The sequence below is a fragment of the Rousettus aegyptiacus genome, unplaced genomic scaffold (genome assembly GCF_014176215.1).
Source record: "Rousettus aegyptiacus isolate mRouAeg1 unplaced genomic scaffold, mRouAeg1.p scaffold_m13_p_6, whole genome shotgun sequence".
NCBI classification, from domain to species: Eukaryota; Metazoa; Chordata; class Mammalia; order Chiroptera; family Pteropodidae; genus Rousettus; species Rousettus aegyptiacus.
In genome coordinates, this window is record NW_023416309.1 from 96953013 (window position 1) to 96970063 (window position 17051).

Sequence of the window (17051 nt, forward strand, 5' to 3'; positions counted from 1 at the left end):
AGTCTAACTGGGGACCTGTAGGACCTGAGTACCTGGCTGATGAGGGAGATAGTCACCTGGTGAGCCCCAGTCTGATGAAGGAGACATGGGCCCTGTCTTCAGGGCATCCCATTCCGTGGGATCCATAGTCCTGCCGAGAGCATGCTGGCTGACCCTCCTCCTGTTTGCAGACCCCTGTGGATGACAAGGAGCCTCAGTCAGTGCCCAACATTGAGTACCTCCTGCCCAACATTGGCAGGACAATGCCCCCTGGTGACCCAGGTTCAGGTGAGTACAGGGGCTTGGGCAGGGATGGGGGTGGCCTCTGTATTCCTAAGGGTCCCAGACACCTGGCCAGATGCCCAGCTTCCCTGGTCCTGCCCAGTTGGGGCCCTTCTCTGCCCCCACAACTTTGAAGGAGCTGCGGCACGGCCTTCTGCCTCTCTGGGGAGGGCCAGCCTGCCTGTGTGCCCACCTCCTCACCTGTTCAGCTGCCTCCACCCCGGGGCTGGGTAGGAGCTTCGTTTGTCCTTCACTGGTTTCTTTCCTAAGCTTTTTATTTCTTATGGGCTGTGTCGTTCCGGGCATGTTCCTCTTTTTAATTTTTCTTCCTTTTTTCCTTGCACCCTCTGCCCCTCCTCCCTCCTTCTCCCTTTGCTCTCCTCCCTTCCCCTGGATCCTGTCCCTTCTCTTCTCCTCCCTATCCCCTCCTCCAGCGGACCTGTTGGAGATTTAAAGGGTACAGTGTGGCGTTGCGGCCTCGGTCACTAACAGTGGCGGGTGATTATAAGAAGGCTGGGCAGGCAGAGATGTCCTGGGCTGTGAGGACCTCACCCTGACATGCCAGTTACCCACACTTGTTAACAACCTCCACCCTGATCCCCTCCTATCTGAAAGCCCCTTCTCAGGGGGAAGGAGGCACTTGCTGGAACCAGATCCTGTCCCACTTGCCAGGAAGTCCCCCACATGGCTGCCCCCCGCAGTCCCCCACTCTTCGGCCTTCTCTTTGTGCTAAGCCTGGCCACCTCGGCCTATCTGGGCAGGGGAAGGCTTTGCTGGTAGTGGGACCCAGCCCCTCTGGACGCCAGTGATATTACCCATAGAAGCTTCTCTATAGCTGTAGCTCCTGCCTCAGTCACATTCTAGGACAGGCTCTTCCTGCTTCTGAAACCAGAGCATCTGGTCACTCTGCCCCTGAGTCCTGTTTCTGGGCCTCTGGCCCTCTCATAGTAGAGTAGCCCAGAGACGAAGGAATTCCCAGTTCTTTCTTGGCTAGAACCACTAACTCCTCCCATCCTGTGGATGACCTGCCCTTTGAATTTTGACAGCCTCTGTCTCTGACAGTGGCACACTGCAGCACCCCTGGCTGCAAGAGGCAGACTGGCGAAGGGGCCCAGAGGACATGGGGTGGAGATAGCAGAGGAGCCCCGTCTCTTCTAATCACCCGCTGCCGCTCCCCCGCCCTGTGTGTTGCTGTGGTCTGCTCTTCTCACCGTGTGTGGGGGCGGGACAGGGAGGAGGCGTCTAACTTGCTTGCCATGGAGTGTGGATTAACTGCACCCGCCCACTACCCCCATCGGACCCCCAGAGGTCCTTGGATCAGTCTGCTCCCTCCCCAGTCCTGGAGAGGACACTGGCAAGACTTGTTTCTGGTTCCTTCTCCACCCAGCGATATTAAGGGAGTGGGACACAGGTCCCATAGAGGTAATAATGATTTTACTCTCCTTTATAAGTCTGATGATAAACTGGGGCCTTACCCCATAGGGCAGATTGACCTCAGGTCTAACGGTGGAACCTACGAAGGCTCCAGTCACCAACCCACTCTACCTCCTATGTCCCACCCACGTCACGTCTGCCCCTGTACTCAGTCATCCACGTGGTCCTCTGCTCACATCCTGGAAGTCGGGGGTGAGGGTGGACATGGGAACCTACCTTTCTATGCACTGTGTGGTCTCCGTTTCTCCATTTCTCCAGATCATCTGTGATTTGCTGTGTCTCACTGTTGTGGTTTTGTGGACTGCATTTGATATTTGGCATTTTCTCTCCAGTGCTTCAGAGTAACTGGGGCAGGATGGGGGGAGAGGAACTGGGCCTTTCACTTGGGCAAATGAGGGTCCGGAGGCTGGCAGCCTGATGTCACTTCCTACCTCAAAAGGAAGTGGTAATTGACATCATTCTCTGCTCCATCCTTATCCCATAGGAAATGACATCAGAGGCCCATCACAGCCCCAGAGCCCAGGGAGATCTCAGGTTTCCGAACTCCCCGGTTTCTGAAGCCTTTGAGGAGAGGGAATTATATTCACAGGACTCGGCCTGCTCTTGCCCCAATCCAAATTTCACTTTTCTTTCTGTTCTCACCAACAGATTCCACCACCTGTAGTTCAGCCAAGTCTAAGGTAAGTGCCAAGGCTTTATCCCTATTTGGTGCAGCCCATTTTGTTTTTTGGTCAAGGGAATTGAGAGAATTGCAATTGGACCCTGAGGAAAGTTGATGGTTACAGGGAAGGAAGGGGAAAAACCCTGTGTCCAAGATAAACTGAGAAATCACTTTGCCTCAGCAGGGTTTGGTAAGGCCTCTGGAGTGATGGAAGGATCTGAGTTAGCTGGTTGGGAGGCAGTGTTGTTCAGTGGTTAGAAGCAGAGAGTCCTGGGTTTGAGTTCTGGCTCCACCACTTAGTAGCTTTAGGGCACTGGGCAAGTTATTTAACCTCTTTCTGATCCTCAACTTCCTCATATGTAAATGATGGCTAATATCCCTGTAAATGGAGTTAACAACCAACATGTCCCATTTAACTATTGTTTAAAATGTTTGGAGAGCCCAAAGCAAGCAGAAGGAAGGAAATAATACAGATAAGATCAGAAATCAATGAAGTTAAAAACAATTAAGAAAACCAATAAAGCCAAAGGCAGTTCTTTGAACCGGGTCTCTCGGGTCTCACGGAAGCCCATCAGGGGAAGATGCCTGCCCCAGGCAGACCCTGCCCAACTCTTAGGTTAGAGCTTGCTGGCCAGGGGGTGTATCTTAGCTGAGGCCGCCTTACAAAATACCATAGACTGGGTGGCTTATACAACAGAAATTTATTTTCTCATAGTTCTGGAGGCTAGATCCAAGAACAAGGTGTCAGCATGGTCCACTTCCGGTGAGAGCTCTTTTCCCAGCTTGTAGATGGCTGCCTTCTCCATATGTCCTCATATGACATAGATAGAAAGAGTCAGAGAGCTCTGTGGTCTCTCTTCTTATAAGAGCACTAATGCCACCATAAGGGCCCAACCCTCATGACCTCTTCTAAGCCTAATTACTTCCCAAAGGCCCCATCTTCAAATACTATCATTTTGGGGATTAGGGCTTCAAAATATGGATTTGAGGAGCAGGGCACAATTCGGTCCATAGTAGTCAGTGAAATCAGTTAAATATTGGCTGGTTGAACTGGGCTCATTTCCATCTGGATCTCTAAGCACTGGCGAGATCTCAGCGAGCCCACTGTGCCTGACACTGAGCAGGTGCTCATTATGTGTCAGATAAACGCACTGCAAAGAAAGAAAGAAGGCTGCTTTAGTTTGGTGCAGAGGTCCACTATAACCTCCGTAGAGCCTCTGCCTGCACACCTCTGGTGATGGGAGCTCACTCCCCTTACAAGACTCCCGTGGCAGAGAGCAAGTTCATTATAGTGATCTAATCTAGCTTTTTGTCCCTTCTACCTGTTGCACTTGCTAGCACCTGCTAGCCCCTTGGTTTCCCATAGCTTCTCCTTGACTGACCCCTTAGCCTTTATGTGAATCTGCTGACCTCTGCATTCCCTGGCAGTGACCATTCTGACCTCGTTGCTTCTATAACTAGTTGGGATGAGAAGATAATTTGAACAAATGGTCCTAGTGGCCCCTTAGTCTCTCAGAGAGCATGGCCAGGAAAGAAAGCAGCACTGGTCACCGTGTGCCTCAGATTGATCATAGCAGTGCTGCCATGTTGCAGGACTCCAGGGGTACCTTCTGGAGTCATGCAATGTGGACAGCCATGGCTCAGGGCCATGTGCCTGCAAACCCTGAATCCCTGACATGCTCCGGCTTCCTCAGGACTAACTGATGTGACAGAGAGTGCATAGGATGCGGTGGCCACACCAGGCATCTCTGTGTCTCCACTCATTATTACACTGTGGCTGAAACAGTAGGTAGCCTGTGAAGAGGGGTCCAAGGGAAGGTCATTCCAGCCCAGCAAGGAAACCAGTCCCAGCATCTGCTTCTACAGGGCTTCCTAAGTTGAGGGGACTCCACTCACCCATTTATTCATTCAGTTAATTGAGTACCTATCATGTGCCATGACACTATGCCAAGAGTCACAGATGCAAACACAAATAAGCCACAGACCTTCCTCTCAAGGAACTCAGAGTTTGATATAGATGACGTGGAAACAAAAGCTATTCCATTGTGAAAAGATCTGGTGTGGATATGTTTTCAAAGGGCTGTGGGAACAGAGAAGGGATTTCCCAGCTCCGCCAAAGAGAAGGCTGGGAGATTGCTGCACAGAGGGTACCATGTTTGAGCTGGGCCTGGTAGGAGTCAGAGTTCATTGGCAAATAAGGTGGGGAGTAGGGGGGACTAAAGGATGCCCATGCTAAAGTACAAGTCATATTGCGAGAAGGGTTGGTAGGTCAGCGTCGTCAGAGTGTGGGCCATGGAAGTTGGGGTCAGGGCAGGGAGGACACTAGTCTGGGAAAACTGGGACCCAGTTGTGAAAGGACTCTGTGTCCATGCCCCGCCCTTGTGGAGGAAGGGTCATGGAGAGTCCAGACATGACCAGAGTCCTGCCTTCCCATAGAAGGATTGATTGCTTCAGAGGAGAGGAGACTGGGATGAGACAGGGGTAGAGGCGCAGTGCCCCTTAGGAGAGGGCAAGAAGGCCCAGGGAAGGCAGAAGAGGGCCTGAAGGGAAGATGATGAGGATGAGCTGGCTTCAGGAGCCATTTCAGGAAGAGAGGAGGGGAGAGGGAGGAATCAAAGATCACCTTAAGATGAGAAACATGAATGGAAGCGGTTTAGGGCAGGGGTAGGGAGCATGATGTGGTTTCAAAAAGATGAGTTTCAGGTGCCTGCAGACACCCTGGTAGAGACAAATTAGCAGTTAGAAGAGTTCTGGTGCTCAAATACATTTTGGCATTGAACAGGGAGGCCCAGGAGCAGGGCTGTTCAGGAGTGATACTCCTCAGGGAATATGAACAGAGAAAAGAGAGGAAGCTGAGAACAGAGCCCTGGGCACACGGCTTCTTAAGGGACACGAAGGGGAAGAAGAAGGGGAAGAAGAGCCCCCTCAGGAGGCAGAGAGGCCAGAAGGGGAGGACTGAAAACCAGATTGGAGGAGGCAGTGATGGGCAGCGTGAAGACCAGGGTTAAAACACCTTCAGGGCTTAGCCGTGAGAACAGCATCAGAAAATTGCCCCAAATTTGAGGGATGGAAATCAATTTAGGAGAGGCTTCATTCAGTCCAAAGCATTCAATTGTGCAGGGCTCTTTAGCCACTTTTGGCAGCAGAGCTGGCGTTTGGATTGATCTGGGGTTGGGGATCATTGGGGTGGGGTGCCGCGGGGACAGCTGAAATGCATGGTGGTTTGGTGCTGTGGGAAAGGGAAGTGAGCTTGGGCGGGTTGCCCTGTGGAGGCCTGTACGCACCAAGTCGGTGGAAAGGCAGTTTTCCCAGGTGGTAGTGAGTGGAGAGGAGAGGGGTAGGAGCTGTGGTCAGAGAAAGGTCCCTATCAGGTTCTGGTGATTATTACCCGGGAGAGTCTATGTGGAATGAGTTCAGACTGTCAAGTGTTATTGACGGTTGAGAAACCATTACCAGGGCTGTGTCTAAAAGGATTTATTTAGCGCCGGATATGGAGAAAGGAATGGCAGTTGGGGGTGGCACAAATGTGAGACCAGCCATCAGCTCACAGGAAGGAAAGTCCAGATTAAGACCAGAAAGGATGCCCAGGACACTAAAGGGTTGGGAGAGAGCAGCAAGGGTAGTCTCTAGAGTGAACAATGACACTCCAGCTGGGACAGCAGTCCAGGAGGAACGGTTTATGATGCGGGTTGGGGTGTTGGGCTGGGCTGGGCTTGGACCTGTTGAGTTTGGGTGCCATAGTATGGGGGATTGTTGGGGTGGGAACTGGAGGGAGCTGAGGCCCTTCGGCCTGGGGCTGGGAGAGAGAGCATGACTGGTGCAAGTCTGAGTGCCCCCTGCATACTGACTTGTCTCCCACCCAGGGTTCGTGGGCCCCTAAGAAGGAGCCATACACCCGGGAGATGCTGGCGATCTCCTTCATCTCGGCTGTCAACCGCAAGCGGAAGAAGCGGCGGGAGGCGAGGGGGCTGGGCAGCAGCACGGACGACGACTCCGAGCAGGAGGCGCACAAGCCAGGGGCGGGGACGGGGGTGGCGGCGCCGGCGCCGGGGACCGCGGACCAACCGGAGGAGCGGCTGCCGGGCGCCACCGCCCCTGAGGCCCCCGGGCGCGTCAGCCCCCGGGCGGCGCGGGAGGAGCCGCCGGCCGCGGACACGCGCTCCATCGTCTCGGGCTACTCCACACTGTCCACCATGGACCGCAGCGTGTGCTCGGGCACCGGCGGGCGGCGCGCGGGCGCGGGGGACGAGGCGGACGACGAGCGCAGCGAGCTGAGCCACGTCGAGACGGACACGGAGGGCGGCGCGGGGCCCGGCGGGCGCCTGGTGCGCCGGCCCTCCTTCAGCTCGCACCACCTGATGCCCTGCGACACCCTGGCACGGCGCCGCCTGGCCCGGAGCCGCCCTGACGGCGAGGGCGCGGGCGCGGGCGCGGGCCGCGGCGGTCCCCGCGTCGCGGAGCCTCCCGGCTCGGCCTCGTCCAGCAGCCAGGAGTCGCTGCGCCCTCCGGCGGCCTCCGCGGCCGCGGCCCTGGGCGCGCGGCCCTCGCGCCTCGAGGCGCTGCGACTGCGCCTCCGCGGCACAGCCGACGACATGCTGGCGGTGCGGCTGCGGCGGCCGCTGTCGCCCGAGACCCGGCGGCGCCGCAGCAGCTGGCGCCGCCACACGGTGGTGGTGCAGAGCCCGCTGACCGACCTCAACTTCAACGAGTGGAAGGAGCTGGGCGGAGGGGGCCCCCCGGAGCCCGCGGTCCCTCGGGCGCACAGTGATAACAAAGACTCGGGACTCAGCAGCCTGGAGTCCACCAAGGCGCGGGCCGCGTCGTCCGCAGCCTCGCTGCCGCCCGCGCCCGGGGACCTGGGAGCCTTGCAGAGCCAGCCCTCGCGCCGATCGACCTCCTCCCGCCTCCATCCGTGTCTGTGACCAGCCACCTCTCCTCCCCGCACTGCCCTCTCCCCACTCAGCGCCCCTTGGGAAAGTCACCTCTGGCTTTCGCCCCCTCTTCTGTTGCCCCTGGGTGCGTCCGGTGCTGAGGCCGCGTCTCCAGTTTGTGTGCTGGAATTGATGGGGGGCGGGAGGACGGTGTGAGTGGGAAGGAGGGGCTTCTGGCGGTAAGGAGAGAGGATAGGCTGCTGGGGGTCTGTATCTCCTGGATAAATGACAGCATGCCCTTCTGGGTCTTTCTGTGTCTGCACTTAGGGACTCTAGTTGGCCATGGGGTGTAAATAGGAAACCCCCAAGTCTCAGACTACAAAGGAAGGACTCGGGCGATGCTGGCTTTTCGCTTCTTTACTCTCTCCTACCCCACCCATTAGCTCCTGGCTGTGTGTGTGGTGGGGCGGGCAGGGGAGGTGTTGTTTATGTATGTCTGGGGAGAAAGGTAGGGTGGCGGGGTCCACGGGGAGGGGTTGTGTGTGCGAGTGTGTGTAGTCACTGTCCAGAGGTGTTTCCAGTAGCAACTTCTGCCACGCGCTGCTGCCTGGTCTCCCCACCAGGGCTCCCTGCCTTTGGTGCACACAGGGATCCTCACCCCTGTTGTTTGTCAGAGCCAGAGAAGGGGTTTGGGGCCACTCCACACAGGCAGGACAAACTCTCACCAGGATCAGTCCCCCACCAACCTTTTGCCAACCTCTAAATCACTCCCAAGCACTTCGACCATGGAGAGCTGCCCATTCTCCAGTTTGGGGAGGGTCATGTGTCCCCCACTAGACCTCCCTTGCCCCTCTCTGTTCTAGCTGTGCCTGCTTCTTCCACAACCCAGGCACACGGGCCCCTACCTTATGCCCTTGGGAGGGAGGGGCGGGGAGGCAGAAAACATCCCTGGTGTGTATGTCTCTCTGTCTCTCTGTCTCTCTGTCTCTCTCACACACACACACATACACACACACACACGCACTGATTTACAAGGGTCTGACCTGGGCTGTTCCTTCAGTATGGGCAGGACCCAGCCCCCTCTCCTCCTCACATTGTAAATAGACCTCGGGTCCCCAGGGCCCCTGCACACTCACCAGTCCTCCCGCACACACCCTCACTCGTTTCAGGAGAGCCCAGCCCTACTGCCACATCTGTCAGTCCTCTTGGTTTATGCAAAGATTTGCTGTAAAGTAGATTTCTCTCTCCTCCCTCCCCCTTTCCTTTATTGTAAATATTGTCTCTAAATGTGTAACATATTATAAAGAATTTATAAGGATTTTTAAAGATGTTTTGCTCATTTAAAGAAGTGTTGTAACAGTGTTGGATAAGCCTCCAGCCCCACATCCGCATGTCTCCTTTCACTGTGTCCTTGACACACCTCCCTAGTGACAACTAAGATTTTCTGCTTCTGAAAAGTCCTGTCTTAAAAGTATAGTCTATATCTTGGAAATAAATGGCCTTCCTCAAGACACGAGTCAGCTGTCTCACTTCTGGAGGGAGTAGGGGACCAGAGCTGAGGTGGAGGAAGAGGAAGGTTCCTGGCTCATGGAAGGAGGGCACTGGGGCTGCTCTAGGTGGTGGCAGAGTGGAGGCAAAGCTCTCCCTCCTGGGAGATTTGTAGGTGTCCTGTCCAGCGAGACCGACAATAACAATGACACAGGAACAGAATACAAGATGGAAAGGTGGGCGACTCTCATTGCTGTAGGTTTCCATGCATCCGCTCTCCGTATTCCTGCAGGGACCTGGCAAGTGCACAGCCACCTTTCGTCTCAGGCCTGCCTGGACCTTCAGAATGGTCCAGGGCTGCTACTCAGCATACAGGAGGTTTGGGCAGGGCTCAGGCCACTGAGGGGGCCCATCATAGCCAGCTGTCATCATAGGCACTCCAGGAACAGACAATATCCCAAGTGGACAGTATGGGTTTTGCCTGTTGTCTTATTCACATGCGTAAACTTACAACATGGGGAGAGACTTCCTTCTACGTCATGGCTCTACAGTTGTCCCTGTCAGTTCCAGGCTGCCTCTGATGAGCCTAGTATCCATCGGTAGGAAATGCAGGTGACAGTCATAGCTTGCTGAATCCACCCTCTTTTCTCCACCTCTGCCCCACAGGTTGATTTTGTTTGGCAAATGAGCTAAGAGCTAATGTTATTGTGGGGTCTTTATAGCCCTTGACCCAAGGGCTTTACAAATCCTAAGTCAATCCTTTAACACTCTTTCAAGCTCCCAACCATTGTTATCTCCATTTTCTATAGGAGAAAACTAAGGCACAGAGAGTGGACGTTACTTGTCAAAGTCACACAGTAAGTGGTGGAGGCAGGATAAATCTAAGCCCAGAGCAAGGGCACAGCGACAGGGTTACCTGCCCACTGGGCCGCCTTTTCTAGACTGTAGCAGGCTTTGGACGACAATGGATCAAAACCCTGTGCTCTCCTTCAAAAATAATGGAGAAATGAAGACGTCTCCAGTAAAAACAAACCAACCAAAACCCAGAATGTCATTAGCAGACATTCCCTATAAGAAACACTAAAGGGAGTCTGCAAGCTAAAATGGAAGTACACAAAAAGAACACCAGTAAAAGTATTAGTATTAATGAAAGACGGTATAAACATTTTTGTTTATAATTCTTTTTGTCTTTAAAAGGCAACTGCATAAAGCAATAATTACGAAACTGTGTTGACAGGCTTATAATGTATAATGGTGGGATTTGCATAACACTAATGGTACGAAGGAGTAAAGGAGAGACTGGACCTATAACAAAGCAAAGTTTCTGTATATTCTTAGTAGTCTACAGCCATGTGGCCCCGAACACGCCCAATCCCATCTGATCTCAGACCCTAAGCAGGGTTGGGCCTGGTTAATACTTGGATGGGAGACCACTCAGGAAGACCAGGTGCTGTAGGCATCAAAATAATAATAAGTTAGTATTAACCTAAACTACAGCGCTTTAAATTAAAATGCTAATTATAAATCTCCAGAGCAACCGCTATAAAAACCACCAAAAAAAATGTCGTAAATGAAGCAAACAGTAGCTAAACTGACCAAGAAAAAAAGAGTTCCAGAACCAACTTTTAATTGGTTCCTTAAATTCAATTCCATCTTTTTGTTTTTGGGGGGCAGAAATCGACAAGCTAATTTTGAAATTCCTATGAAAATGCAAGGGACCCAGTACTAATGGGTCCTCTCTCCTTACCACCAAGGCCCCAGCACTGTGGACTGTACTCAGTCGCCCTGTGAGTTCCACACTTAAGCCACTCAGAGATCGAAGAGGGAGAAAATGCTCAGGGTACTCAGAGATGTGCAGACAGTGAGGGAGAAAAGATGAGGGCTTCCCTGGTCTCCATTTGTAAAGCAGTTCTTTTTCTCCTAGCATTTAGGATCCAACTCATTTAGGAGGCCAGGCTGATATCAGTGAAATCCTTGCTTTGCTCAATCATTCTTCCCCAGCAGTAAAATGGAAGTAATCATACCTACTGCCTTGTCATGAGGATTAAACAAATACTTAGTACATGGTAGTGACGAGTATTATAAAGCATTTAAATAGCGTGACTATTAAGAGGAGTAAGTCCTGGGTTTGAATTCTGGCTCTATCACTGCATAGCTACAATGTCTCTGAGACTCTGATTCCCTTGTGAGCTTTGAGTGAGGCACCGTCATGCGCACCTGCCCCTAAGTGATGGCTCTGCACTTACTCCTGCCCCGCCTCCCCATCTCTTCTCCACACCGCAGCCAGAGGTAACCTCTGAAACGGTGTCAGATCACATCGCTTTCTTACCTAAACCCTCCAATTAGTTTCCACAGCTCCACGAAGAAATCCATCTTTCTTAACCACATCCTTAACCAAGACCTCCCATGACGGGGCTCCTGCTCACCCACCCCTCTGATTTCATGGCGTGTCCCCTTCCCCCTCACTCTTTTCATTTTCTATAGCTCACAGGTTACTTCTCACCTCAGGGCCTTCTGCTTGGGACACTCAGCCCCCAGCTCCCACATAGCCACTTATTCTTAGGGTCTCCATTCAAATGTGACCTCAGGGCCTGGTTACCCTCTCTGAGGTGGTCCCCATCACTCACTGCCACAACCATTGCAGACCTACTTCCCTGTGGCACAAATTCACTGTCTGTCTTGACTCTGCCTCGGCATTTCATTCTCACGTTTGGGCGGGGTTCCCCACTAGGAGCTGACCGTGGTCCCGGTGGGTAGTTCCCTGCAAGGAGCAGACGTTTTGTGGTCATCTGAAGGATGAATGAAGTGTCTGACATAATTTATCATATGAAGTTGATGGCCCCCTTTGTTAATTGCACTTGAACTATCAATGAATGGGGTGATTCTGGGAGATGAGGGGCTTTGGGGCTTTCTGGGAACAGGATGGGAAAGAGAAGGTAAGATCTGCTGGTATTTTTAAAAGGACATAAAAGATGAGATCCGGCTGTCTGAGAGTCTGTCTGAAGGGGTGCTTGGCAAGTGGGTGACTCGTGGTGTGGACATTCCCTGCAGACAGTGAGCAGATCCTCAACCTCTGTCTCCAAAAAGGCAAAATTGACTTTTAGGAGAATAAAGTGCAACTGGGGCTCCAGTGAGGCATGTAAGACTATGGGCTTCAGGACACTGTCGTCATTACTTCACAGTACAGAAGAGCTAGTGTTTGGGGAGAGAGTAAAGGAAACTACTCGGACGAACAGGAGAATGCCTAGAAGGGTAGCCTCAAGGACCCTTAGAATATACTGGGGCAGTAATACAGCCTTTAGAATTCCAGGAAAATCTGAAAAATCCCATCAGGATATCTGGCCTACTCAGTGTTAGGGTAGGTTGGACTTTGATGTGGTGACCTGGAAGGGTTTGGCAGCTTGTTGGCTATAGGGTCAGAGTCTAGGGCCCCCACCCAGCTAGAACCAAGGACAGAGCTCTCATTTCAAAGGGTAATTGGGCCAGGAGGCCTTTGAGGAGGTGAAATCAAAAGCGCAACATCATATGACAGGGGCTGAAACTAGATCCTCAGGCAAATATTTTTCGAACCGTGGGTTTTAACACAGAAGGTCATAAAACATCGATTTAGTGGGTTGTGACCGAAATGCGTTGAATTTAACAGTAAATACCAAAGTCCATTATATAGTTAAGTGCTGTTTCAGTAAATATATAGGAGTCTGTGTGTGTACATGTTTAAAACGTTGAGATGAAAAATGTATTTCTTACCGTGAGTTACGGTTTAAAAACAAAAGCAAGCTTGTAATCTGCTGCTCTTGAAAGGATGAACAGATACCATGATGTGTCATCCCATCCAAAGGGCAGGAGGCTGAGACCCGACCCAGGGTCTTTTTTGGGGCGGAAAGCATTGAGTTTGTGGCAGAACTGGATTCAAATCCCAACTCTGCATCTTACTAGTTGTATCATTCTGAACCAGACACCTAATGTCTCTGACTTTGTCACTTGCAGGTATAAGTAATGCCAGTAGTGACCTCACTGATGGTAGTGAAGCCCCTAGCCCAAGAGCCGGAGCATGTAAGAGTTAGTGGCGCTCCTCTTCAGCAGCCCCACGATGCCTGTTCACAGGGTCCTTGGGGCGGCAGCAGCCCCATAGGCATTTCTGTCCCTCCTCCCCAGTGCCCTGCCTGCTAAGCTGCAGGGCAGCTGGCTGCCAGGGAACCCCATCCTCCACCCCACCCAACCCAGCACCTCCCAGGGTGAAGCTGAGAAATAACGAGACAGAGCCTCTAAGAAGGACATCCAGGAGAGGAAAAAGAAACAAGTTTTATTTAAGACCCAAACATTTGGCTAGGAAAACCGAAAAGGAAAGAGAGCAGGGAAGTGGGGAGAAGAAAAAGGACATTAAAAAAGAGAGACAGAGAAAACACAGCAACCCTTTTCCATTTAGAAATTGTCAAGTTACACTGACAGAGGTCACAGAATATCCACAGAAGCCATCACTGCTACACCAACACGGGCCCTACGGGGTGGATGGGGCAGGGTGTGGGGTGCGGAGCTCTGCCTGGGACCCCCTCAGAGCCTTGGGGCTGAAGCTCCTGGGAAACAGCATATTGTGGAAGGGGCGGGAGAGAAAGCCCCCATGCGAGTAACACAGCACAGTGGGCAAGGACTGGGGGGACCAGGTACAGGGGTCCCCCCAGACAACTTAGTTTTCTCTTGGTCAAGCACACACTGATGGACAGAGCAGCGAGGTGCATGCAGCTGGGGATGGGGCATCGACGTGCTGTGGGCTTTGAGAGGACCGTGGGGGTGGGGACTTGGGAGGGCAGCCGGAGCGGGCGGTGCAGGGACAATGAACACACACACACACACAGGCACTCCCGCACGCCTGGGTCTACGTCCACGTGCACACCGAGCAGTCCACACAGACCTCCACATACACTCGTCCACGCATATGTGGCCCACATACCTATAAGTCTCTCGCAGCTACGTATGTCTATACACACACATTACACACGTTCTCACACGCAAAGCTCTTCCACGCCAACGTGCAGGTGGGCATGTGCTGATGCCCAAGCAGGTTACATGCATCTATGCGCGCATGGCTCCCTGCACACACATGTGGTAGGTCACACCTGTACACATACATGCTCCCCTCCACACATGGGTAGGTAGACTTGTGCCAGTGCACACACACAGGCTGCGCACAACTCCATGCAAACGCCTCTCAGCCTGAAATGTGCAAGAACCAAAGTGAAAGAAAGATGCAAGTCCCACTGGGCTCCACGTGAGCGGGTGGGGCGGGCCCAGGGCTCCGTCCATCTGCCCCCTCGTGAATGGACGTTTCCCCCACCTTCCCCTCCTCCACAAAGGGACATTCAACTCAGGACAATGACGGTGGGGCACACATTCAGGTCACAGGGCTGAGTGAGGGTGGGCGGTGGGGGCAAGTGAAAAGTAGCAAGCAAAGAGTAATGGAGTGGAGGGAGGAGGGGGCACCACTCCCCCCTCCCCTCCCGAGTCAGGGGTCTCTGTACAGCCAAATCAAACCGAACCGTGTCATTGGACCACAGAAGCCAGGCCGATGTGCCCATCCTCCAGCCCCCCTCCCCCGCCAAAACAGCGGCCAGGGAGAGAGCGCCGTGGGTTTTTTTTTTCTTTTTTAAATATTTATATATATTTATATTACGTATATTATATATATATAATATGTAAATATATTTTTAAAACAATATAAAATGTTAAGACACTTCACTTAAATGTAAAGAGTTGCCTGCAATTAAAAGTAATTGCATCATTTATGAGGTCCTTTTTTTTTTCCTATTTTCCAGGGTTTTTTTTTTTTTTCAGGAGGGACTTTTTTTTTTCCTCTTCTTTTGTTCTTTTTCAAAAAGGCTTACTTGCCTTTGTACAAAAATGATCCAAAGTTAGAAAACAAGGATGAACCAACAAAAACAAAACAAAAAGAGAAAGAAATGAAGAAACACAACCCAATTTCCCCTCCCTCCCCAGCCTTCAACAGCTCCCCCCAGGCTCTCCCTAAAAGAAGACCTCCCATCAGGCCCCGGGGGCTAGGAGGTGCTGCCCCTCCGATGGCTCCTTCTCTCTGTGCTTTCTAGTGGAGACAAATCCCAAACCCCCCACCCCTGTGCTTACCCCACTTTGTGCTCCAAAAAAGTCCTGCTCCCTGGGAACCCTGCTCCATCCTCCTGCTCCTCCTTTCCCACCCACGTAATCTCCCTGCTGCTCCCTTACTCTGTCCTCTGGGGGGGGGGGGGTCAGGGCTGAGAACCAGCCCCCTCTCAGGACCCGGCCCCAAAGCCTCACTGCAAGGCAGGCCTTCACAGGTCTGGGGTACTGGATGGCTGGTCAGGCCTGAAGGACCCTCAAGGATCTCACCAGGGGTCACCAGCTCCCCATAAAAACCATATCTTACCCCTCTCCCAAAACCCCTCATCTCAAAGAGGATGGCTGAAGGTTAAGTCACCCCACCCCTGGGGTCAGAGCTATCCTTACTGCCCCCCTATCAACCCCGTCTGTATTCCCCCCATTTCCCTCATAACCAGACCCTTCCCACCACCCTCCAGGCCTCAAAATCTAATTATCTAGGGCCTTCATTCTTGCCCACCCTACCCCCATTAAATAAGTTAATGTCATTTAAAGTGCTAAATTAGGAAACTAAAAGTACCAAATACCTCTCCTCTAGGCTGCCCTCTCCCAAGGCAGTGCCCCCAGTGTCGGGCTGTCTGCTCAACCCGCCATCCATGGCCAATCATCTAAAAGGGTCCCTTCCTCCAGTCAGCAAAGGCCAGGTGGCCCCTCACTACAGGAAGGGCATGAGGAAGCCAACTCCTCTCCGAAGATACATGGATCCAAAGGCCTCACACACCCCAGCCCCACCCTAAGGCCGCTCAAACTCTGGCCTCCCTCTCCAGCACATCCATCTTGACTCCAGGCCCACCAGGGCACTTGTGGAAGAGAGCAGAGGAGCAGCAGAGTTCAGTCACATCCCGAGGTTGGACAGGCGGGGAGCCTCCAGGGCCACAGTCTCCCTACGTCCCATTTTCCAGGCTGATATGGGGCTTGGTCCAACGTCCAGGTTTCCCTCCAGGAAGGTTTCCGAGGAAGGGGAGAGGGGCTGTCTCGCCGCTCCAAGTCTCCGTGGCTCAGAGTTTGTTTGGAGTGCTCTTGGGAAGTTCTGGGGAAGGCAGGAAAGGAGGGGAGGATGCGGGAACTTGAAAATGGACTTGGGAGGAAAAGTGGAGAAAGAGAAAAGGGAGAGACCATGACAGGAAGTGGACCCTTTTGGAACAGGAAATCAAAGGAAGGTGGTGTGTTTTGGTTCTTAGTTTTACTGTTTTGCTTTTTTTTTTTTTTTTTTTTTAAAGAAAAAGATAATTGAAAGTGAATCATTTAAAAAACCAAAAACACCAACAGGGGGAAGGTATAGAGAACTAAGGAGGGCCACACCCTTGGCAACCCTTTGGAGGGTCTGGAGAATGAGGTGAGGGTGGGGTGTAGATGAAGGGAAGAGTAGGGAGAGAAATGGCAGGGGTAAGGGAGGGGACAGGCTGGATTGGAGGTATGAGGGGCTTCTAGAAGGAGATGGAAGAATTCCTTGCCCCAAATGAAGTCAATACGGGGATAGAGGTTCTGGAAGCCGAGGGCTTTTCTGAGACTGGGCTTGAGGTCTCATTTGACCCGCTCATCTCTTTAGATGGTTTAGTGGCCTGGAACAAAAACAGGGGTCAAGGGTCAGAGAGAAAAGGGAGAGCTTTTATGTTAACCCCCAGTTGAAGTTTTTAAAAATGAAAAACCTCTACATATTGAAGAGAAAATTAACTGCAGAAGGAAGAAACCACAGGGGCATCTGGAGAGGGTGGTCCCCTTAAGATGGGGGTGGGGGGCGGCTACATTAGGGGCAGAAAAGGGGCATGGAGTTGGACCAAAGGATCTGGGAACGAGGGTGGGAAGTTACTGATAGGAAAGAGAGAAAGTGGGGGAGACAGACCAGAGAAGCACAAGGGAGACCATCCCAAGGCCAGTAGACAGGAAGATGGGGAGCGAGGAGAGGAAAGGAGAGGAAGGAAGAAGAAGTAAACCATTAGCTGCCACAGGGGTGCATGCCTTCGGAGCAGGGAGGGAGTAGATGGGCTCTAGTCCCAACTGGCCAGCGGGCCCACCCAGGGCCCCTTTCCAACTCAGCAGGAGGGTGATTCGAAGCAGAAGTTTTTGGGGTGGCAACTGAGGAGTGAGCTTGTCCTTTCTGGGGAGCACTTCTCTAAAACCCCCCCCACCCTCACCCCCACCTTCGGGGAAGCCATAGGAAATGGCGTTCACTGCGTCCAGTCTCTGAC

At 52.6% G+C, this 17051-nt stretch overlaps 2 protein-coding genes and 1 pseudogene across 15 annotated transcripts in view; 2 read left to right on the forward strand and 1 right to left on the reverse strand.

Moving 5' to 3' along the window:
- Positions 1-8736, forward strand: part of ARHGAP23 (Rho GTPase activating protein 23) — a 74657-nt gene extending 65921 nt beyond the window's left edge. For all 7 annotated transcript variants that reach the window (XM_036222096.1, XM_016164704.2, XM_036222098.1 and 4 more), the window contains 3 exons: positions 171-267; positions 2344-2375; positions 6220-8736. In XM_036222096.1, coding sequence (XP_036077989.1) covers positions 171-267; positions 2344-2375; positions 6220-7278 — 1188 coding nt within the window. In that variant the 3' untranslated portion in view covers positions 7279-8736. The remainder of the gene's footprint in view (positions 1-170; positions 268-2343; positions 2376-6219) is intronic.
- A 1319-nt stretch (positions 8737-10055) lies between these two features.
- LOC118604102 lies at positions 10056-10174 on the forward strand (annotated as a pseudogene).
- A 5056-nt stretch (positions 10175-15230) lies between these two features.
- SRCIN1 (SRC kinase signaling inhibitor 1) overlaps positions 15231-17051 on the reverse strand; it is a 63928-nt gene continuing 62107 nt past the window's right edge. For 3 of the 8 annotated variants that reach the window (XM_036222103.1, XM_016164763.2, XM_016164760.2), the window contains one exon: positions 16058-16424. In XM_036222103.1, coding sequence (XP_036077996.1) covers positions 16290-16424 — 135 coding nt within the window. In that variant the 3' untranslated portion in view covers positions 16058-16289. The other 5 variants (XM_036222102.1, XM_036222104.1, XM_016164764.2 and 2 more) reach the window with 5 other exon arrangements.